At 42.0% G+C, this 23,917-nt stretch overlaps 1 protein-coding gene across 1 annotated transcript in view; it reads right to left on the reverse strand.

Moving 5' to 3' along the window:
• ATAD3A (ATPase family AAA domain containing 3A) overlaps positions 1–23,917 on the reverse strand; it is a 31,345-nt gene extending 7,428 nt beyond the window's left edge. Inside the window, exons 1-15 of the mRNA XM_068915606.1 lie at positions 23,671–23,917; positions 23,042–23,118; positions 22,341–22,442; positions 20,807–20,866; positions 20,474–20,543; positions 18,741–18,906; positions 17,927–17,996; positions 12,487–12,642; positions 12,197–12,253; positions 11,155–11,280; positions 8,506–8,630; positions 6,284–6,335; positions 5,285–5,355; positions 4,660–4,827; positions 2,873–2,981 (exon numbers count right to left, since the gene is read on the reverse strand). Of these exons, the coding sequence (XP_068771707.1) occupies positions 2,873–2,981; positions 4,660–4,827; positions 5,285–5,355; positions 6,284–6,335; positions 8,506–8,630; positions 11,155–11,280; positions 12,197–12,253; positions 12,487–12,642; positions 17,927–17,996; positions 18,741–18,906; positions 20,474–20,543; positions 20,807–20,866; positions 22,341–22,442; positions 23,042–23,118; positions 23,671–23,902 (1,641 nt within the window). The 5' untranslated portion in view covers positions 23,903–23,917. The remainder of the gene's footprint in view (positions 1–2,872; positions 2,982–4,659; positions 4,828–5,284; positions 5,356–6,283; positions 6,336–8,505; positions 8,631–11,154; positions 11,281–12,196; positions 12,254–12,486; positions 12,643–17,926; positions 17,997–18,740; positions 18,907–20,473; positions 20,544–20,806; positions 20,867–22,340; positions 22,443–23,041; positions 23,119–23,670) is intronic.

Genomic DNA, 23,917 nt, shown 5'->3' on the forward strand with positions numbered 1-23,917 from the left:
AAATAGCTGAAAACAGAAAGGCAAACAAAAAGCACCCATCCAGCTCTGTGCTCCAGCACTCACAATCAATAGTTTTCAGTAGGGCTTTGTCCTGCAATCTTCCCCATAATGCATCAATTAAATTTATTTATTAAACAGAGACCTTAGACATATTAGATTTCAGCTGCTGTTGTGATGAGCCTATCTAAAAGATAGGTGCTCTTTAGAGCACCTACGCTCCCAACATTTGCTTTTTACCTGCTCTATAAGGTGTTACTAGGATTAGAAACAGAACTGTTAAGAGGGATATTGTTTCCCCTTTTTCCTGGCTCTTCCTGCCCTTTACCTTCTCAACATGTACAAAATCTCTAACTTTTCCTCGCTGTTTGTGTTATTAACTGGACATAATGCTTGGGCTGGGGAGATGAAAGGCAACTGCAGGTAGGGAACTGAGTGGTAAATTCAGACCTTCATCTTAACTAGAAAATCTGCAGTCAAGGAAGGAGCTTGCCAAATCCCCAAGTTAAGCCCTTGGGTAGTCCCATATAGCTCTCCATATCTGAGACAGACACAAAGTTGTGCCTTGATGACTGATTAAAACACAAGTGGGTGTTTATAAAGGTGCTACTTGCATCAGGTTATTTCTTACAACAGCTGATTTGACTTTTTTTAATTAAAAGGACTGTGCCTTTGACCTCTGGCATGCAGCACTTTGAATCAGAAGTTCATCAGCCATACAAGAGCGTAAAAGACCAACACTTCAAGAGGCAGTAGTCATATCTGTAGTATATAATTACCTTACAGCTGTTGCATCCAACCGAAGACAGTTTGATAAGCTTTTTTTGAGCCAGATATGCTAGCTCATATAGCCCCTTATCTACCCTGATCCACTCCCTCAGTTGTGCCAGGCCAACACTGCGTAGCTATGCGGTGCACTTGTTTTGCCAAGCTATTTTTAACTCTCATCAGCTCCCTGACCCAGTTCATAGTGCAGTCATACAGAGAATTGTACTAGCACAACAGAAAGAATAGCGGAAAGGCAAAAATAAGCAGCAGGAGCTAACACTGCCAGAAACGCTTGTCAAACTGCACCCTTAATCCTTCCAGGATAGGAGAGAGCTTTTTATCAGTTGCAGAGCCATCTCTAACAAGCTATCTGTCAGAGCTGACCCAGGCCCAAAATAGTGATACCATTCAAAAGATCAAGTACAGTCAGGAGGACTTAAAACATCTGCTTCAGCTCTGACAAGCCCTGCTAGGGGGCTTTTAACTGCAACTACTGAAGAGCCGTATCCATAGCACGATTCCTCCACAGGTGAAATCAAAGGAAGGTGTTTCCAAGTTTTGCCTTGGTCAAAAGCTCCAGCTCCAGTCAATCACAGCTCCTAATTCCTTGACCAAACGAATGAAAAAAAAAAAAAAAAAAACCCATACTATGCTAGCACTTAGAATCACTAACTCTGGAGGGCATCTCCCATAGCAGAGTTCAATACAGAAATCTTACCCTTTTTTAGCTGACTTCACAAACCTGCTAGTGAATTGCATCCAGCCAATCTTCTGAGGAAAGAGGTACTGTGTCTAGACACTAGTTGGCAAAAGCCTGTGCTATTTCAACACTGACCCATGACACATTATACTTCCTTTCTTGATCAACAGGGTGTAAGATATGAAGTCCCTTGTTCCAGAACACCAACAACTGATTTTGACACAGCTGAAGCTGTCAATATGCATCAGCTATCTCAGTCTCAAGCACCAGTACTGACCTTGCTAAGCTTCCTGACTGAGCTGGTAACAATATTAATCTAGTATGTTCTCAGCTAGGTAACAGTACAGAGACTGTAAAAACAAACAAACAGACAAAAAAACACTTCATCGACATTTTCAGATGACAGCAAATAAGAAAACTGAACTATTTTTTAAAATAATATAAAAGTCACCTGGTAAAACTAACAAGCTGTGTGGTAAGACACAAAGAATAAAATAGGGATGATCAACACTCAGAAATGGCTGCTTTGGACCTCAGCTCATGACTAGTGCAGTTACATGGACTAGAAGGGAGAAATGCTCTCTGCAGCTTAAAAAGAGAAAAAACAGTAGCTGGAGGAATGAAATGCACAAATTCTGTAAAATGTTTGTGCACTTGCTAAGTTAGATTAAAAAATGTAATTGTTTTTATAATATCTGAAAGGAAGATGACATTAGTAAGTTAGACGGCATATATGATTTGGAACATATTCCTTAAATTGCTATTACTAGATTATTTAAAAACAAACAAACAAACAAACACCCCATGATGCCAGTCAAGCAGCTGGCAGCTGTGACAAAACGGTGAAAGCTTGATAAAATAGTGTGCTTAATGTTGTTAATTATGTGAACAGTTGCAGTCAAAATGATTTTATTTCTTATTTCATAGGTACCACACACATAGAACTAGCTGGTCTTTTCAGCTCCATTTTCCAGTTTTTTCTTTTAATCACCCAAGATGTATTAAAAATGCGTTTAGACCCAAGTAGGGCAGAAGAATATTTTAGTGTATTGACACTGTCATACATACACGTAACACATTAGGAAACTCCTCTAACTGAGCCTCTTGAGCTGAAACATGAGTGGAGGCCAGCACAATTTGCCAAAACCCACTCCTAAGTCACTTGCTTTACTCAAGTTCAGTAAGAGGTCTCCCACTAGCAATTATAAAGATTCCTTTCCTGATCATGAGGGACTATGCTGACAGTTGGACACCCATACCAGAGATGGCAGGCAGCATTCTAGTACTAATATGGACACAGTGACACTTTCCAGAGTAAGCCAAGATCTGAGACTGCAACATCACACACTTAAGCCTTTCAGGAAGCAAAAATGACCCAAGAAGCCCTGTGATCAAAGCCATATTTACCTGCCATGCCACAGCAAGCTGAGAGATCTCTCGGCCAGACATGCCCTCTGTCAATCTGGCAATCTCCGAGCACTTTTTCCCATAGTCAAACTGGGCCAGCTTCAGACGTCTAAAAGCAAAAGCACAAGGATTAATTTACATGCACCCAAGTGACAAGAGGAGGGAGGGAGTCCACAGGTAGGCTTTTTAAAGAGCAACACTTCCACTGAAACCAAAGATCGGATCCGAATCAATCCCTGTAGAAAGGCTCAGCCCAAGTACACGATTTGTTCTCATGGGCCAAAGAGAGCCTGATTTTGTGGCACAAAGAACCGCGAATACCTGGATTAAAACCAGAAAGGTGCCAGACTGTACAGCACACTCAGAAAGATTCACTTGGTTTGATTCGTCTCCACTGAGCCGAGCAAAGGCTTGGCTACGGGGAGCTCCAACAACATCCAAACCTGCAGCTGATCTTATTCTCTCTTTCACTGCAGTAACAGATCTAAGTATTGAAGGCAGGCGCAACAAACCACAGCATGAAACTCTAGGATGGCAGCTCATCCTAGAACGTGATAGCAAGAGACATCTCTCCAACTCTTATCTACACTATTGGTTTAAAGTGGGTTTATGCAGTGTGACAGACAGCAAGGCTAGTCAGATTGCCTTTAGTGTGGATTCACACACCTTACACATGGGCTAGAGCAGGTCAGAGTAATCTGTGTTGGGTTCCTAAAGATGACAGAATAATTCTGGTCAGACTTCAAACTCCAACTGCAAACGTTAATTAGGATTCCGGCATCTTGAACTAAGGATCAGAATCTGAACAAAGGCATCAGGAATGGGCTGAAAGCACCGGAAAAGTGGCTGCTGCTCTAGTCAGCAATCAATACCAGAGTAATTTCACCTCCCAGAAACCAAACTCTTTCAGAGATTAGGAAAGAAGAGGGGGGGGGGGGGGAAAGGCTCTGCAGAGAATCTCCTGATTACCAAAGGTTAGTGACCCTTAGTTGCTGATGCTTCTTCTACTTCTTTTAGTGGAGGTCCTGTCAAACGTTCCAAAGTTTTGTAAATAATAGAAGAGGAATTACTGCATCGCTCAGTCCTATCATGCCAATTTGTGGATTTAAAAATGAGACAGAAGAAATGGCTGAATACAAAGATTACTGCAAAAAGAAAGAGCAGCTCTCCAAGCAGAGAACAGAAGCAGTACATCCCAGAAGAGATGATCTGACATCTGTGGGCAGTAAGAAGGCTGAATCGGACCGACTATTGAATGAAGTGATAGTAATTTAGCACCGTATATCTGAATCAGATCCTCAGCAGTATGTTACTTTTACCAGCCTTCAGGTATTTATAAGATAATTTAACCACAACCCAAATACATTCAAGATAGGAGTCTGGAAGCTTGCTATTGACAACGCAACTCTTAAAGTTAAGGATCATATTTTTCATTTTGAACAGAGGAAAGGCTTCCACTACCACAGCTTAGAGTAACTGTGATAACTTAATTCAGATTAATCAAGCATCAGTATCAACATGAGTAGGACATGGACCAAACCCTACAGTACAGAGCACGCTGAGAGTAACTCAGTGCTAAGAAGGCCTTTCTTCACTTAAGTGGTTAATGGGCACTATAGATCTGATGGCAATGTGTACTACAGTCTGCCATGTATAGCAAGGGATGCTTCCCTGGCTGTAATATTACTTGAATACTATACTGAAATAATATATAGAAAGGGAGATTACGAATCAAAAAAAAAAAAAACAAATCCTATAGAAGGTAAAAGCTCTGCAGAGATACTCACTGTTTACCCTCTGTGGCTGGCTTCAAGACATGTCTATCAAAATACATCCTAACAAGCCGCTCTCGTTCTTCTAGCTGGGGTAGATCAAAGTTCACTATTTCATCTATTCGGTCATTGATAGCCCAATCAAATTGCTCAGGCTGGTTACTTGCCAAAACAAGCATAAACCTGGAAGCATGAAACAGGACAAGAAAGATGAAAAAAACAAAACAACAAACAACAACAACAACAGAGTCAGCGCGAACATCAGTAACCACCATGGCCAGCAGAGACCTCTTATCAAGTTGGTTAGAACTGTAACGCATTTAACTCAGTACTTAGCCTTTCAGTAATCAGACTTCCCCGTTCTGTCCCTGCCATAGAAAACTAATTTCCCACTTTACCCACCATCAACCTCAAACTACAGGTATCAAACATTTAGCAAGAGTACAATGTACCAGAGACCTCCAAGTCTGAGACCCTGGAACAAAGCTGAACAAAGTATCAGCAAGGAGAGACATGTTTTCTGGCACATACGTATCTCCAGCTTAAACCCCACCTTGGGGAAATGGCTTCTAGTTGCTAACTGCACAACACCCTAGAAGCATAACCAAGGGACGTTTTTAGTCCTGCTTAGAATACTTACTTGTTACTGTGCTGCCCTGTTCTGTGCAGAAATGCATTTAAAGTTGCTCTGAGGTCTTCACTGATTTTCTCCTGCAAAGACAAAATCCAAACAAAGATCAGCTGCTTGGGGACCCAACACAGGTCACAGCTTTAAGCAGTTTTATTGCCAAGTGAGTTCTGTTGTTGTCAAGCATTTGCATTGTGGTAGAATCAAAAGCACTGTCATAGCTTGTAAAAATATAAATATATATATATATATCTATATAGGGCCAAGGGAAAGGTCAGGAAGTGACGTTTCAACAAAGAGGTGAAATATTTGTACACAGTCCCCTCAGTGATTCCCTCAATTTCAAACCTAATGCTCTAATCATCGGCCAGGATGGTTTTCCTCTGCTGAATGCTAGTCCCATTCTAGTAGGACACTTACAGGAAAATAAATCACAAAAAAGAATTTACTTACACATTCAAAATAATATTCCAGGGTTAGCTTTTTAAATAGACTACTGGGATTCAAGTAGTGGGCTCAGATTGAATGCATAACGTAGTGACTTATTTTGAAAACATAAATCATTTGTAGGGGGAAGATGTTGGTACAGCTTGGTTAAGGCAGTGAAAAGCAGTTCTGCTATGAAAACAGTCCAAGATAACGATTTGCTGGGGACAAAAACAAACCCTGCAGGGTCCAGCTCTGCAGCGTGAACAACCCTCCTTTCTTTTCTCTCATATATATGCCTCTTTCTTTCCTACTGCCTGATCATCATCAGAAATTCTCCAAATAGATGATATCACCCATCTCATTTGGGGGAAGGAATTTCCAAGTCAGTCTTGAGATGCTCATCACATTCCGCCGCAAGAGGCTAATTTCTTCTCTCTGAGTCACTTAATTAGGTGAGCAGTAGGACAGCTGCCAGTTTTAATCTTTTGCCTGTTTCGGCTAACTAATCAGGTTAAACAAGAAGGCTGCTGGCTGACTGACCCTGCAGCATGCATAGACAAGGGCCACTGAGAAAGTACTTACTGTTGCTCTCTTCCGCAGAAATGCGTCTGCTTCATCCACAAATAGCAAAAGGCTGTAAAGAGAAAGTACTAGACAGTAATGGGAGACAGGTAATGAGACTCAAATGGCTCAAGGCCTCTCCTGTCCCACTATCATGCACCCATAGCTGTGACCACCTGAAAATCCAAAGGATTACACAAGTAAGTTCATTTCTTAAGGCAATACCTATCAGCTGAACTGCAGCAACTTGTCCAATGCATGCTCCTGGCCCACCTCAACAGCTAAGAAAGAGGCATTAGCTTAAGACATTTTAGGCCATAAAACTAACTCCAGACCCCTTGAGTTTCGCTTTCTACTGTTCAGAAGGCCATGGACATGTACCTAGAAGAGCTGATACACTCCTGTCAAGTCTGAGTTCATCTCTGAAGTTTAGACCTGCTTCATGAGTATTTAGGCGAGTGCTTATTTTGGCATTCACTCCAATCTAAAGAATTGTGCGCAGTCAGTAAAGGGTGTGAGTTAGGAACACAAGCATATAAGAGGTCTTGATGACAACAGCATCTCCCTGCCCTACTTCTTCCTTATGCTATTGTGAAAACGAAGTCCCATCTGCAACATGCTTTGTTTTGTTGGGGTTTTCCTTTCCAAACCACACTAGCAAGAATATAATGGTTTTATTACTTGCAGAGAAGTTAATTATAAAGTCAATGAATAATTCAGGAAAATAAATTCACTTATAACCCACGGGTAACGCTCTTCCCAAGAGACAAAGCATATAAACACGTTTATCAATAACAAAACCAATATAAACTGCCACCGCTTATATTACCTTCTTGTCTAGCTTCAAATACAACTTCCTTTCAAGGGATCTGAGAGCCTCTTAGCAACTTTTACTCAAATCCTATTTTTTTGAAAATATTCTCAGCTACAGTCTCTGCAGAGAAGGGTCTTCTATCACTGCTTTCAGCTAATAAAGGCAACACAGCCAAGACTGTTGGGTATCTGCTTAAATCCTTAAATTACAATATCCTGCATGATATTGTAATTTAGAATACTAATGTGTATGGATACATGCAACCTTTGATGACCACTCTTCTAAAGTGGCTACCTGAAGTGAACAAACTTCAAAGGCACAGAAATTTCTCATCAGGAAAGAGAATAAATGCAGGCCCAGCCAGTACTGTGAAAGAGTGTTCCTCTGTGGCAGCATCCAGCAAACTTCATCCAGCTGAGTAATTTCATATCTCTTACAACTTTTTTTTTTTTTTTTTTTTAAAAAGTTCACTTAAAATTCTTGCACCTTTTCTTCTACAGCTCCTCAGAGTTAGATTTAAAGCTTAGGCTATTTATTCTGCAAATTTACTTTTTAAAGGGAAAATAAGAACATTTTGATGATGAATGCAAGAAAGGATTAAAACAGACACTGCAAGATAACGTCTGTCTAAAGCAATCAGAGAACATATAAATCACCAATTAGTCATCTCTATCTACAGAAGGCCTGCAATCAAAAAACAGCACAAACACACTGATACCCCAATGCAAGCCCTCTACTGGATTTTAATATCCTGGCTGGACAACCAGCTTTTCAGTTGCCTTTGGACTGCAGGAATGCATTCACACCAGCATAAGCAGACTAGTTACATCCTCTCGGAAAATCAGAGTCAGTATTTTTTCTGTAGATAGAAGTTTGTTTCTAAAAAGCACAGCAGCCTGTGATTTTTACGCCCTGACTAACGTCAATGCCTTTAGCATGTCTCCCCCCTCATCCTTTTTTATTTCTTGCAACTCCCTACTTCTGTTTGAGACTCAGAACTAAACAAGAAAGAGGATTCAGACACTACAAGAGTATAAAACCTGAGCAACTGCAAGAGGGAAGAAGGTAATACACAGTCGGTTCAAAAACCTGGTTGTATCTCCATTTGTGTTAAGTCTCCCAACTACTGTCAGAACAGTAATCACTCTGAAAGATACGTGACCCAGCCTTAGAGTGGACAATATTTCTCTACCTGCCTGGCAGGGGTATCAGCAAGGAGTTAAACTGGGACTAATCTAGGAAACCTGAAGTAAACAAAAAGGGTTTGGGGGAGTGGAATAGCAAAAGCTTTCAGCTTTTTAATTACAAAGCAGCAAAAACTCACCCCTGCACTTTAGAAGATATTATCCCTGGTCAGTGTTGTCTCATCTGCTCGGCAGTATCATTCAGTAACAAGCAGAGATCGGGAGTCAGAGGAACTTCTACTTACCCTCTCCTACTGGTGTTTGCCCAGTCAAAGAGTTTATGCATGGCAGTAACTCCTTCCCGCCCCATGGGGGCAACATCACCACCTGTCATGATGGCATAATCCATGCCAGAGTGCACAGCTAATTTCTGGAAGGAAATAAAAGAATGTGAATGAAAGTTAAGTTCAGCATTCTCCTTCACTGCAAGACTGCAAAGGACAAGGAGGGAAGGAAAAGTCACTTAGTCCTAATAGCATGCTTGTTTGCAGAGGGTAAGTATGCTTTTAGTGAAGAGAACACTTTTAACCACTGCTTCAGTTACTTGGGGCAGCTTTTAAAGCATTGCTCTCAAGGGGAAGGAAGACATAAAACTAGTCTTGCAGCAATGCAGGAAATTTTAATGCCTGAAGGCATTGCTCAGAGTGCTTAGACCATCATCTAAGCATGTGTTGTGTATTTCTTCCGCTCTCTTCTTCATGGTCTAGTTTCTAACTTCTTTCCTCTGTGCAGCAGAAGAGGGTTCTATTCTCAACTTGATGCTTAACTAATACAACTCAGAAAGTTTTATTCGTTTACAGAAAAGTTAAAGCCTGGATTTAAATGCTCAGTGAACTTAATGAGTATTCAGATGAAACAACAGAATTTTCTTTGTTTTTAAAGCCTGCCACAACTCATTAGTCTGGTAGCTGCTCTAAACAAAGGGTTTTGACAAAACTTCTAGGGTACACAGGAAAATCTCCCTGAGGCCTACAGGTTAAAACAAACAAACAAACAAAAAATCCTCTATGCTTTTTCACCAGGCCACAAAATGCGAATCTATCCATAAAGTGAGTTTGACAGGATGTAGTCAAGGTTAACCAAGCACATCAGAAGAGCCTATGGCTTGCACTGACCACAGTTTGCTCTGGCAGAACTACGGCCTTGGCAAAGTTTCCCCCTACTTTTGCCTGAAACTCCTCTACCAAGGACAATGTAACACTGTAACTAAGTTCCTAGTTTAAATCTGCTCTCCATCTCACTGCAACATCTCCAGAGTGCATTAGCCCACAAATGCCCGTGTATGCAAAAAAAACAGGCTTGGCTGGGACTTGAATCCATCTTCGGAAAAGCAGAAATAAATGGAAAGATATTGCTCTCCTCTGTTTCAGAAAACGGTTCCACTAATCGCACCCTACCATTGTGGCAGACAGCAGGCTGAGCTAACACAACGTCAGCTGGCCCAGACCTGGCTATCCAGTTCTGCTGAACAAAGAAAAGTCATCTGAAGGTTAAAACAAATAAGCCAACCCATGTAGAGAAGCAACAGCCCCAGCAAAACATGCTTAGCTGAACCCCAACCAATTATCTGCTGTACAGCAGGAGGCAGGAAAAGAGCTTTGCTCTGTCCATCAAGACCACCCAGCTCCTGCTGCTAATGTTTAGTGTTTTGCATCAGTCCAAAAACGCTGACAGCTCTGACAGATACAACCGAGTGTGTTCACGTCTGCCTCAAGAACCCTCTCAGACAGCACTACTGCTTACCACCACAGACCCATATGGCTTTGCCCTGCAGGAGTCAAAGGTGGCCATCACACCATGACGCGTTGCCTTTTTGGAACAGCAGTAATAGCCAAGGTCCCAGAGAAACTATTGTCACTTCCATTAACCCAAGCACACAAGCCACAGCTCAAAAAAAGGTCAGCTTCTTGGTGTAATATTTCTTCTGCCCCCTATAGCACACAGGTCTGATGTACCCAGGCCTTCCCTCACTCTTATATCCATCTTCCTTCTGACCTCCACCAATCCTTTACAGCTACCACCAACATCTCCTTGCAGTTTCTGTGCTATCTGGAAAATGCTGAGAGATAAGTTATAGAGTGTTCAATAAGCTTCATCCCCTTCCTCCACTGACAACCCATTCTCTCAACTCTTTGCTTCTTCCTTTCTCTCCTTAATGCTGCTGTTGCCATTTCCCAATCATGCTCCTTTCTACTGGCTTTAGAAATCTGAGCTAAGTAGCAGTGGAGATGGTCAAATACCAAAGCAGTGAAAAAGATGGGCAAAGAGGGGGACAAGAAGTATGGAACACAATTTTGGTCTAGCATGTTGTCAGAGCTGACAGCAAAAAATGTTGCGCTATGCATTTAATGTATTGACGGAGGAGCAAAATTCAATTCTCATTAGCACATCAAAACTGCCACTGTTAAACAGTCAAAATCGAAGTCAAATCCTGATCCAAATCCATGCAAAAACCACCTGGTAGAGCATGTGTGCAATAAAGCCATACTGATATCCCTCCCCTGCTCCTTCACTTGTGGATTAGTAAGTGACAGCAGAAAATTCCATGTTTAGACAAGTCACAAATAATTAACAGAGGTGGAAATGAGACAGCAGGCTCGTGTTACAATTTCACAAGTCACAGCTGCCAAGCGGCTTTTCCAGAGGGAACAGCTCTTCTGCTCAGGCTTAGCACTAAAAACCAAGTCACAGTATTACTTCAGAGTTGGAGCAGGCAGATGCCCTCTCCTCCCTTTCCAACACGGACGCATAAATACACAAAGGTTAGGTAATACTGCAGGAACGGATTTCAGACTGGAGAGGGATACTTAGAAGGCTGTAGTTTTCAGAGCACTCAGCAACACGCAGGCTGTCAGAGCCTTGGCAGCGTTTTACCAGCCTTGGCAGCGTTTTACCTTGGCAAAGAGTGTCTTTCCAGTGCCAGGGGGACCATACATAAGAATATTCCTGTATAGGCTTTTGTTCTTTTTTGTATTTCTTGTTGCTATGGCAATGTCTCTCACACGTGCTTCCAACTTTGGCTGCAAGAAAACAGTTAAACTTAAGGAACAGAGGTACCAAAAGACTATCTATTAGCTTCACAGATCAGTATCAGCAAGAGGTGGGCAACACTCCCACAGTCTCAAACTTTTAAGCCTTAATTTCAGCTACTTATTGCTTTGAACCAGAGTCGTTTCGCTTTCTTTGTTAGGATTTACTCAATATTACGTTCTGCATGCTTGAATGTGATGCTTTCGAATCAAGCCAGGAAGCAGTGCAGTAACTACTCTAAGGACTGATAACAGCTATAACGTTAAATATTCACTTCATATTAAATGCCGTAGGAGGAATATGGCAAACCAGATGCAATTCTTAACACTACTCTTTCATGTAAGTAAGTGATAAACATTCATGCTCATACTTATTCCTGCATTTGTAGAGACACTGGGAGAAAGCTATTCCTGCAGGAACATTTTCTCCTAACAGCCTCACGAAGCATTTAAATTTCTCTGATATCAAGGAATCAAATTTAGAAGCAAATATACAGAGGCAGCATTAATTATTGAGTTGAGGACCATTCATGAAACTGGTAAACAAACATGCTTCTTAGGCTTTTTGGCCTAGAACTAGATCTGGGTTCAGTAATATTTCACAGATTGGATGAGACAAGTGGAACTCTGCATACTAACATGCAGACTACAGAGAAAAACTGCAGCGGGGCAAGCACTGAACAAAGACTTCCAACTGCTTTGCAAAGAAAGATCAAAGGCTATCAGTGTGTTTAATGTGTGCCACGCTGAACACAGGAGCTTATTTACAGTCTCAGGGCCCCAAGGGTGCTACCGCACCCGAATTACTGGAATTACAGCATTAGAAGTGAAAATAAGGTGACAGCCTTTCATACGTAGATTCCAAAGAAGTCCTTCACAGATCAAGACAGCAAAATAAAATACTCACACTGAGAACAACTCCTTCAAGAGCATCCTGAGCTTTGCTGGTAAGACGCTTACCAACCTAGAGACGATAAATTCAATCACTGACACATAGAAACCAACCACAGACTTAACAACTCACCTGGACAAAAGGTCCATATAAAATCTCAGTGAGGTCAGCCTGCCTATGCAGTCTCTAACACTAGATTAATTAGCAGACTCACGGACAGCTCACTGCCTGATACACAGAGCAGCAAAAGGAATTTTGCATCCTCGTGGCCGAGCGCAACACAAAAACGATTGATAAAAATTTACCTTAATAGGGTGCTTCAGTGCCTCCAGCACAGTAATGCGTGACGTCTCTCTCACCAGGGAAGGTTTGCCCAGACGTGCTTCTATGTATCGCCCTGCTACTGTGGTAGCATTCTTGGCAGAGTAAACACCTACTGCCAGCAGTGTCAGGCCTGCCACCTGCAAAGAAAAGGTGGGAGGATTAGGAAAAAAACTCTTGGTAAGACAATGCTAGAACAATGATATGCTACAGCATGTAGCACGTCTTGCGGTGGAGAACTATAGTTCAGGACAGTTGCCGACCAACGAGATAGGGTTAAAATGTCTTACAAAAACAACCTTCGCAGCAAAGATCACACAGTCCCCATTAACAAGGCATTTGAAAGGGAGAAGCAGCACAAGCAATGCATATAGCCATGTAACCAGAAGCATGTTCTCTCTGTACTCCTTGCTCAAAATACATATGTGACTTTTCAGACTTTTAGCTAAGTAGAATACCAAGACAAACAGCCATCGTGGTTTGCTACAAACTGGAGGTATATGCCTCATATGAGAGAACAGCATCTCCTGTAATGGTGGGGCTTTGGCTTCCAGAGTGATGAACAAAAGTACATTTGGAATGGGATCTTTTTAAATGCGTTCTGTGCAGGCACTTAAGAATAACTTCACACAAACTCGGTGCCATCCACCAGACAAGAAAACACATGCTGAACTAAAGATGCCATGATAAGCACCTGAATTAGTGGCTGCCACTAAGGGGCAGGTGTTCTGAGCAAATATATGCAAACCACCTGTAAGAACAGAGGCAGGAAAAGCATGCAAAATGTGACTACAGAGACCATTAGGCTAGCAGAAAAAGGGGGAGAAAGGAAAGAAGCAAGATCAAGAAGTGTTATGTATTCACACAGGTATTAACACTTACTGCACAGCAACACAGATATAAATTGATATCAGTAAGGCAGAGTTCAACTCAGTACAAGGACTGTCTTATGGAGTAAGCCCACATCTCTTACGAGAACACCCATAATGCTGTATATGTGGCTATAATATTAACACTGCACTTTACACTAGAATTTTGGGAATATATTAATGTTTGTACAAAGCTGAAACACCTCTATACTATTATTATTCTCCAAAAAAACATTGTGTTCGGGGAAGAGGGAATGAATCAATGGGAACGGTATTTCAAACAATGAACGCAACTGTCACCACAATCACTAGGCAGTTGCAACAGTGTTTAGGATTACAGGATTTTTCAGATGACCAAGGCAACCCAGATTTGTTGGTCTATAATGCCTAAAAGCAAGAGCATTCTTAAAGGTCAGGATACTCTATTCTCTACACTATTCTTCCATCGCTAGGTGCCTGTTCACTTTTCATACCAAAGGCTAAACAAGTAATATACTGAATCTCAGGTAAATGCTGCTCATCTCCAACATCCACAAGTTCTTTGGAATCTGGACCACAAGGAATGCTATACTGGAGTGGATTCACAGCAGTTTGGTTCTTATTCTTTGGGACTTCTTCCTGCTGAGTGCTAATCAGGGCAGCTCAGTACTATAGTGAAATGGGGACAGCTGGGGCATAGAAGTGTTTCAGCAGAATTCTTGTAGCCCAAAGACCGTGGTTCAGAACCGAGCACAGTACGTCTGGCTTCAGCCCTGTGAACTAAAACCTGAGAGTTACACTGCCTGTTTAGATCTAAGAACATTCACCTAGGTTCTAGAAAAGAGACGCATCCAAAAGCTATCTGCAGACGTTTGGTTAACTGTCTGTTTAAATACTGTCTGTGCTCTTTGTGTAAGTTTGAGAATGGGAGGAAGAATTTTCTAGAGAAATAGCTCTAGTATACTTACTCACCCTCCCTGATTAGGGCATGAAGTTGGCATAAGTGACCAAATTAATTAAGATGTCCAATTAGAAAAGCATCATAACACATCAGATAACCACCAGAAGCACACAGCCTTCAGAGAAATCATTGTGATAGGAGCACAAGCAAGTAAAGGCAGAGATGGCCATGGGAATCATGTCACACCACAACTGCTGTAGTTAAGAAGTGATTCCTAAAACTCATTTTGAAAAGGAGATAGAGCAAAGAACTGCTGCAGTGACAGCAGAGGCTGAAACCTCCCAGTACAGAGTAAGGAATTAAAAAAAAGCACTAGCCGGGATACACCTGCTAGAAGAGAACAGAGATGTCAGATCCCACCCAGAAGAAAAACAGGTACTGAAAAGAAGCTTCAAAGCCAAAACCACCATGGGAATTACAATCACTGCATTAGAGACTGTTCTTTCAGAACCCCCAGAACATGAGACATTCCCATCAATCTTCCAGTGAAGCAGAAAGACTCCAGACTTCTCTGTGGCTTACGGTTGCTGCTCAGTTCAGCATTAAGTTGGCTCATATCAAACCAAGCAACCCTCCAGGCAGCTTTTCGCACGCTAGCCAGCTGTCAGCATAGGCAAGGAGCTACATTGACAATGCTAAAGGCATTCTAGGAGGTAGCTAAGAGTAACATCAGACTAGGTAGAATTAGGAAGCAAGACTTCTAAGAAATCTTTAGTATGTATAGGCATTTCTCATTAATTCTTATTCCTAGAGACTGAAAGCACTCCTAACTTTTATAAACCTTTAGTTAAGGTTTAAAACAAGCCTGCAGTTCCATCTGTCTGAACACATGCAAGGGAGTTAGTTGCCTTATCAAAAAATCCTGTTCACCTGAAAATACATCAAGTGGGCATTTCTGCAATTACATACTGTATTTAGTACTTCATCACCTTTAAGGAAAAGGTCCCTATTAAACTGAGGGTGTTTGGTAAGAGGCCAACTGTTCCACAGTTCTGAGTGCAAGTAATTCACTGCGTTCAGCTTACAGCTAGATGCTAATAATTCATATCAGAGCAACACCAGACAGGCAAAAGAGCAAGCTGCATCAACTGCTTTTAAAGTGAGCAGACTTCTACTACTAGAAAAGAACAAGGTCAAAAGCCTTAGGGACAACAAGGATGGCATTGTTTAGAAAACCATGAGACACCATCTGTTTGGCTTCACTCAGTTTAAATATGTGACATTACCTTTGCTTTGGATGGAAACATGAAGGGTTCACAACTGCCAGTTCTAAAACGCAAAAAATAAGACCTCCTCACTTGACTCATATCAGTTTAGAGAGGCTTTAGAAATAACATACTATAAGAGACTGCCCACCTTTTTAACAACCTCCCTCTAAAAACAAGGAACTATGACATATGATCTCACGCACACCTAACACCATCTGCTTTAACACATGGCAGATACTATGGCAGCATCCACTAAGCTGCTAAGTTGCTAATACAGGTTGATGCATCAGATCAAAGCAGTCAGACATGAGTATGCCAGACTTTTGGACTTCACTTTTATCCATGATACAAGACATGGCCAGATACAGCTTTAAGATTGACAGCTATGTATCAAAACAGGAAAATTACTTGACACTTACATTCCCAGAAGAGGGAACCCAATCACTATGCCAGCTCCACAAACCAAACTGATTATGGTGCCTATGTATAACCAAGTGTCAAGCAAAGGCAGGAGTCTGTGACTGAAAAGCAAAGAGAATTCCATTGGGGGTCTCACGGATAGGAAGAGGTAAGAAAAGAGCAACCCTTACAGTAGGACAAACGACAAAAGACAGGTGGAAGCCTCAGCCTTGACCAAAAAAGGCCTCAAGGTCATATTTTTATAACACGCACATGATGGGCATACAGCTCATTCATCCTTCTCTGAGCCTACTGGATATGTATTTCTACTTGAGTATAGAAGAAGGTCATAGGAATCAAAAACATGGTGGGAGTACATGGGAGGGAAGTACATGGGAGGAAAGAACATGGCTTTCCTTGGTATCATGATGTTGGATGTGCTTTCAGTTAACATCAAGTCTTGACCCAGAGACCACTAAATCCAACAAACAGTTCCCATCCAAATGGGAATTGGGCTTTGCCATAGCCTATCACCTAGTGGCTCAAGTTTGTGTTTATAAAGCTAAAACATAAGAAAAATTTCTAGAGTAGCGTTAAATGTTATTTTTCCAATGAAGTGGACACGCAGGGTCACCAGACAATACCAAAAATATGGCAGGTAAGGCAAGGCGAGACAAAGAAAGCCTGTCAATGGCAAGTGATTAACACTGTCATTCATTTTAATGAGAAGCATTTGTATTTTTACTACAGAATGAAAAGGGAAGAAAACTCTCCTCTCAACAGTCAGCCAGGAAGTCTTACGTTATGCTCTGTTCCTTGTTCTAATGATAGGATACCATCTCTTGTGATCAACATTTACCATTCATATGCTGATTACTCCCTAGTGATGCTTGCTTATAAATTAATGGCATGAAACTCAAGAAAAGAAAGGTTTAGGCTAAATATGGGAATTCTGAATGCAGATATAGTGAGAACTCCCACTAGGGAAGAGGCAAAAGCCTAGGTGTTCAAGCTACTGAAGATTACACAGCAATTGCTGCCAAGCAATCGCCCAAATTCTCCAGGGAAGATGAAAAAAAAAAAAAACCACGTAATTTTCTATCTCTCTTCTCTAGAGTAAATAAGCCCCTTTTGCGTCCACGAGACCAACTATTACCCATCTCCAATGCACTTTTCCTGCTATCCCTAAAAAGACATTTCCAATTTGTAGTTTAATTGCAAAGGTATAAAAGACAACGGGGGGGGGGGGAAGTGAAGATTTTCTGCTTCCAAAAAAACACTACTGGCAAAGAAGTCTGATATCAGGAACACTAAACACTACATAATGCTCTCTGTTTAGCTATAAACAATTACAGACATTCATGCATCATGAAAGAACAGTTGGAGTTTTAAACTACTATGTACATCAATCAATAAAAAAGCTAAATGAAAAGCTGTCAGCTCATAGCCTTGTCAGCTACGGAAACTGAACTCAAGATCTCAAAAAAAAAAGTGCAGAATTTTTGAGTTAACTGCATTTATCTCTAACTGGCTATTAGATAAAAAGCTTGCTCTCCTATATACAGGAGGGATAACAATTTCTAAAGCAGCTGTGAAAAAGAATGCTAGAAGGCCAAAACAACAATCCGGGGAAAAAGACTCAGTTACTTTTTACACAGAATCTACATGTATTATTAATAATAGATGGCAAGCTTTCAGATGTGTTTGTAAAGGCGATGATGCCTCTAAAGACAAAATAATTATATGTTGTTGATCAGAGCCAGAACATTGATGTTATCAATGACAAAGGAATTACCTATACAGAGAAGATGAGAATTAAGCAGAATAAAAGTTTGGAGCACAGTATCTCCTTAAATGGGGACTGCAGAGAACACTAAGTGAGCAGCAAATTCACGCCACGGTTTACTTTGTATAAAACTGGAAAACTTCATACAGAGCAAGGAGTCAGCTTAATGCACATTTACAAACGGGCTTTTCTGGAAACTATCAATACCTGTCCCAGTCTTACCGTAGCTGTAACTTTATCCCAATCTGTTACAAAAGCACGGAAGCCTTCCCCGAAGAGCATCCCAGCTGTCCTACAGTAAGAGAGTAGCAAGACAAGCAGGAGAAGAGAAATTTTGAAGATTGAATTGAAACAATTTACAAGATCATTCTATAAGCTCATTCTAGACCCTATAATGACATCCTTGAGAACCAGTCAAAGCTAACTGAGGACTCAGATAGGATCCCAAACATGAACAAACAAGGTAAATACATTTATCATCATCTGATGTGTTCACTTGATCTGGGATTAAATCCAAAAAAGCATTTGGCACTAAGTCAACATCAATCTTTCCTTAACGGTAATAAAAAGTTTAATTCAAAAGCTCTTTTCATCCAAACAAATCTCAAGAGACCTAAAACTAACAAGTGAAAAATCTCAGTGCCCACCCCTTTGGGGATGGACTGGTTTATTCCTTTCTTCACTGTGTTCAGGAACTGAGAATGATGGGAGATTTCAGAGTGCCTGAGTCTGCATCTTAATAAATTTAAGGCTAGAAGTCATCAGTTAGGGAAATCAAGACAAAAATACATCTCTTTGTATCCAATTCACACCTCTATAAATCTTTGTGGTTCACATTCAGATCATAGTGTAACAAGACAACTAAAAAAGACAGTTCTCTTTAATATATCCCTTTTGTTCAGAGTACAGGAGCGTACAAACTAACTTTTCACATTCCTCAGAGCTTAAAGGAATAAGCAGTAAGGCTTCCTACATAATGGGAAAAATCTGCAAAAGAAACAAAGCAACCCACACCCTTCACTTGACTTGCACGTACTTGAGGGACTCTAACACTGTTTGGCGATGTTCAGCAGCTTTCAAGCGGATCTGCTCCCGAATGATGTCTGCATTCTCCCGCTCAGCCTTGGCTCGGGCTCTTGCCTCAGCTTCGACACGCAGCATTTCATTTTTATGCCGTAGCTCCATCTCTCGCTCTACAGTTGCTTTAAGCAGGAGGAAAAAAAAAGAGAGAGAGAGAGAGAGAGAGAGAGAGAGAGAGAGAGAGAGAGAGAGAGAGAGAGAGAGAGAGAGAGAGAAACAAAAAGACAATCTTTTGGGCTGGCTTAATCCCAAGTAGCAGGTTGGTGAAAGAGATCTACTGCCTCAGCCTAGATTCACAACAGCTGTGTATGGTCACCTAGCAACAGACTTCAAGATCATAATTCGCTCCCTCACCCAGTCAACCAGCAAGAATTTTTTCCTGTCTGTTTCTAGAGGAACTGCACACCAAACACGTGGCCTTCTCCAGAGCGCACAACGTGAAACAATAATCATCCTTCAGTTCTGGAAGTCCACCACAAAAATGACGCTGGGCAGCTTCAGTCAGAGAAGAGCTAAACAATACGGGATAAAGCAGCAACAGAGAAGGAAAAATCACAAAACTAGGCACTGGTGCAGATCATCTACATCATTTCAGAGGGGGAGGAGGACAACCTACAGACGTGAAGGACAACGACCCTGGAAACGTAACCATGCAGAGTGAACATACACTGCATGCAAGGACGAGAAGCAAAATTAGTTGACTGTAAGATGCTGTCCCAAAGAAGGTTTTGGAAGCTCTGTTACTTCAGATACAGAGAACTGCAATAGACACATCAAAACTGATGAGACTACAGAATGAACGAGAAACCTAAGAACAATCTCCTCCTAAGAGGAGATGTGATGCAGACTTCATAGCCAGCATATTCTATCTTCTGTGTCACTGCAAGAAATCCACACTGGACCATCCAGATTCTTGCATCTTGATACCTGAGGGCTGGATAGACTACCTGGACATTCACATCTTGGTGCCTGTGACTACATGGATACCAAAGGGGTGAAATTACTCTCTCCTACAAGGTATCACCATTGAGTTTTGTGAAATTGTTGCTATAATATTTCCTACAAAGATATTGACAAACAGAAAGTACACTAGAGGGCAGCAGGGAGGAGTAGATATCTTTGCAGTCCATGTCTGTGCATACAGCAAACCAACTTTCTGACCCCATTTGGTCATATATAGACTGTTTTACATCAACACCTGTGCCCTGGTGGAGTCCTACTGCAGTTCTACTACCCCACTAATTCTGGCAATTTCACACCAACAAAAAGAAACAGAGCCAGTTTTAGACCGAAATGTCATTTCTCAGCTTTTATTTCCTACAAGGAAAAGCGAACAGAAACTAGCTGACACTGTCTCAAGCATTCCTGCGAGCAGTTATTTTGTTTCTCTTCCCTCCTCAAAATCGGTTCTATTTCAGATTGTTCCAGTATAAAATCAGAACTTCATCTGCTCTATCAGAAGATGCTGATAAGTTATGGGGAAATCCAAGCACCACAGAGCAGACCTTTAGCCATTTTTAAACTGATCTTGCAAGCAATTGGTAGCTCTAGCATTACTGAAACTGACCTGCTACTTGCTCATATGGCATTAACACATGCTCCTGATTGAACATCAGCCAATATGGACATGATTTCAAAGATCTGCTCACCCACTTTGTCACCAGCTAAAGAAAAAAATTTATAACTTACCTCGCCTCATGGCTTCCTGCTTCTGTACAGATTCCTCCTGCTTCCTCAGATTCTCTTCATTAGCAACTTGCTATAGGCAGATATGTCAGTACAAGATTTATTAAAGTTGTAAGAACTCAGTCAACTAGGTATTTGTAAAGCTTAAGCATTACAAACGCTTTCAAGAAAGTAGTGCCTAGCTTAAAGTACATTCCTCCCTGCCCAGCCTCCCAGATTCACACCCCCAATTTGTATGCCCTTAGCTGCTTTGTCCTACCCCTGTCCTTTGATTCACTTGGCCAAAAGTGCTGAAGCCAAGCAAAAAATATATATATGAAAGCAACAGTGTCGTACCTGCTGTCGCATCTGTTCATCATAGCGCTGCCTCGCCAATTTGTCCTGATATTGGGCTCGCTTCAGAAAAAGAAGTATTTAGAACAGAATATTAAGTGTTTAGGCGAGAACCTACTTTTAAGGGCAATAATGTTTGGAAAAGCAAAAGAAAGAGAATAAAAAAAAAAAAAAGCAGGGTTTGAAAGTGAATAGGGCCAAGTTTGGGGCAAAATATCCTCAGTCAGCACCACAAACTCCTCTACATACTCTAACCTCATTTTAAGGTATCACAAAGATAAAGAGCAAATGCTCCCTGACCCAGAAAAAGAGCCTTACTGGGAAAACCATGTTTTCACGTTCTAAAACATAGTACCTAGACTGGCGATTGCAAACAGAATCGCCAAGATATGCTGCTTGTCAAATGAGGTCCATTTCTCATTGATTTTCTTCTTTCTCATTAATCACTTTCAGCAATTTTTCCACTGCAACTTGCAAATAAACCAATGTCATCTAAATTCCACTGAAAGTGGTCTAATAGCCCCAGCTCATCAGCAGAGAGGACTGGACAATGGATGATGTTACTCTCTATTCCAAACATAGGCAGAGCAGGACAGCGTGCAGGTCATCTCCTCAACAACTGTACTTCACAGCATGGCAAATCAGGATCAAGTTTGCTTTCACTTCAAATGATGACCTACAAACTGCATGAGTTCAAGAGCCAATTCATAAACAGACATCTATGAAGTCCACTTCCTGAGCCAGCCCTGTTCAAAGTCTGAACTCCAACAGCCTAAAAAGCAGCATGTGCCAGCCAAGCAGTTTTCGCTGGCAACTTATCTTCCCAAGTTAGATTTATCAATCCTATATTTTCACATACTCTCAAAGTAAAGTGTTATCATATGTGAGCAATGAGAATACAAGCCAACTTGCATTTCCCTGACTTCAGTATTATCGTTGCCTCAGTAACTCAATACAGATGGCTAAAGCATACCAAAAAGTATCAACACTGCCCAAAAGCCAACTTCTGACAACTCTCAGATTTGCATCACTTCTCCTCTTAAGGTAACTTGTTCTTTCTGAAAGATCGAGCTTGAAAGAAATAGAAATTTGCAGGATAGTTAAGACTGAAATCCAAATAACCTAAGAGATTTCATTGCCCAGGTAACATACATGCTTGATAAGCCAACAGTCTTCGACCTTTTAATACCATCGGCTCTCAGGCACAAACAAGTATTTGTCAGAATGTTCAATAATGCTTCCTTTCAAGTTCCTTTAAGGGAAATTAAAGGAGCACACAACAAGAATAAGTGCTAGGACATATTTCTTCAGGTGTTCAAGAATTTGGTAATAAGAGTTCGACATCACAAAGCTGCATCGATCTGAAAATTAAGTCCACCATTACAAAGCTAGAGAATAGGGTTACTCTGTGAATGGCCTCCCATGTATAGCTGCCACAGGTAGAAAAGCTTAAGTAATGCACTGCTTCCCTTTCCACAATGGAGGACACAAACAAGGTCACTCATCAGTTGGCTTCCCCCTCCCCCTGTTTCCTTACTGCTTGATGCTGTTTTGTTTCTTCACTGAGTGTTTTTCGTCTCTCTTCTGCTTGTACCCGTATCTGTTCGCTCTTCAGTTGTTCTATAGCAGCTTCATATTCCTGTTATGATTAGAAAATAGTCATCACAAATAAGCTCAGTACACCTTCCTACAGAGAAATACTAGGGAAAATTATATTCCAAGAAATGCATTTTTTAATCACTGTGATACCCTGCAAAGGGGATTGATCACACATCACCAGAAGGCCAAAACATGATCTATAAAATATGATTTTAAGACAGAAAGCTCATAGTTAGTCATTTCATGATTAAATGTGATTTATTTTAACCCCTCCCCCTAATTCCCATATTAACAGAGACAGACTTCTATCTTCTTCCCAACCATTTTATATCTGCAAAACCCCTCATCACGCCATGAAAATAACACGATAATTTATTCTAGCTTGGAGATATTCTGGGATTTACAAAATCACTCATGACACACAAGTTCTAAATGAAGCTATAAAATGTCAGAGAAGCTTACTCGGCAGCACTTCACCTTCCAGAATTACAGAAGAGTTACATACCAAAAAATGCCAGAACAAAAAATTTAGCACCCTCACCACATGCTGGAAAATAAGGCTCCAATTCATCCTACATGCAAACCTGACAATTGCCTGAAATGGGTTGGCCATACAAATGATTATGAGTTACAGCATACCTTAAGTTTTGTTTGCTGTTCCAGCTGTAAGGTCTGCTCTTGCATCTGGGCAAGACTAAGAGCATCTTTTGCATGGCCTGAAACGGACAGTGGGAAGAAGTTATCAACAATACTAAGTTATTTCCTCAATAAGAAGCCTCTCAGGCTACTCAATCCAATCTGGAGCTAGCAGATACTGTCTAGTGCACAGCTCTGAAGCTGCATGTTCAACCCTTCCTGTCAACAGATGCTCAGAAACGTTTTCTGCCCACCTGTGGCCTGAAGTCACCATTACTAACTCTGCTGACAAAGTGCTCCAATCCTTCCTCCCCCTTCCCAGGCCCCACATGAGAAGCAAGAGGAAGCCAGGGCCCCGGAGCGGCTGCACTCGGCGCCCACAGCCCGGGCTGCAGCTCCCACACAGCGACTCTATGCGAGTGCTGCGAGAGCCCCAGGCAGCCCCGGCCCTACGCGGGCTTACACCCGCTGCCTACGAGGGGCAGCCCCGCCAGGACACGAGCAACCGCCTAACGGCCCCGAGCCCCGCGGGAAGCGCTGCGCCGAGCGCGGCCAGGGTGCGAGACAACGCGAGCGAGCGACGGGGCTGACCCCGGTCGGCCCGGCCCGGCCCGGCCCGGCCCCTCACGCACGGGACGCGTCCAGCTCCCGCGCCGCCTTGGCCGCCCGCTCCAGGCCCGTGGGGTCGAAATTGCTCCATTTGTCCTTGGGCGCGTGGCGGTCCCCAGCGCCAGCGCCGCCGCCGCCCGCCGCCGCGCCGCCGCCGCCTGGGGCGGGCGGAAGGGAGAGGCCGCCGCCCCCCGCCGCCGCGTCCCCGCCGCCCGCCGGGGCAGCGCCGCGGTTCAGCCCGAAGAGCCACGACATGACGCCGCCACTGCC

The sequence above is a fragment of the Struthio camelus genome, chromosome 21, assembly GCF_040807025.1.
Source record: "Struthio camelus isolate bStrCam1 chromosome 21, bStrCam1.hap1, whole genome shotgun sequence".
NCBI classification, from domain to species: Eukaryota; Metazoa; Chordata; class Aves; order Struthioniformes; family Struthionidae; genus Struthio; species Struthio camelus.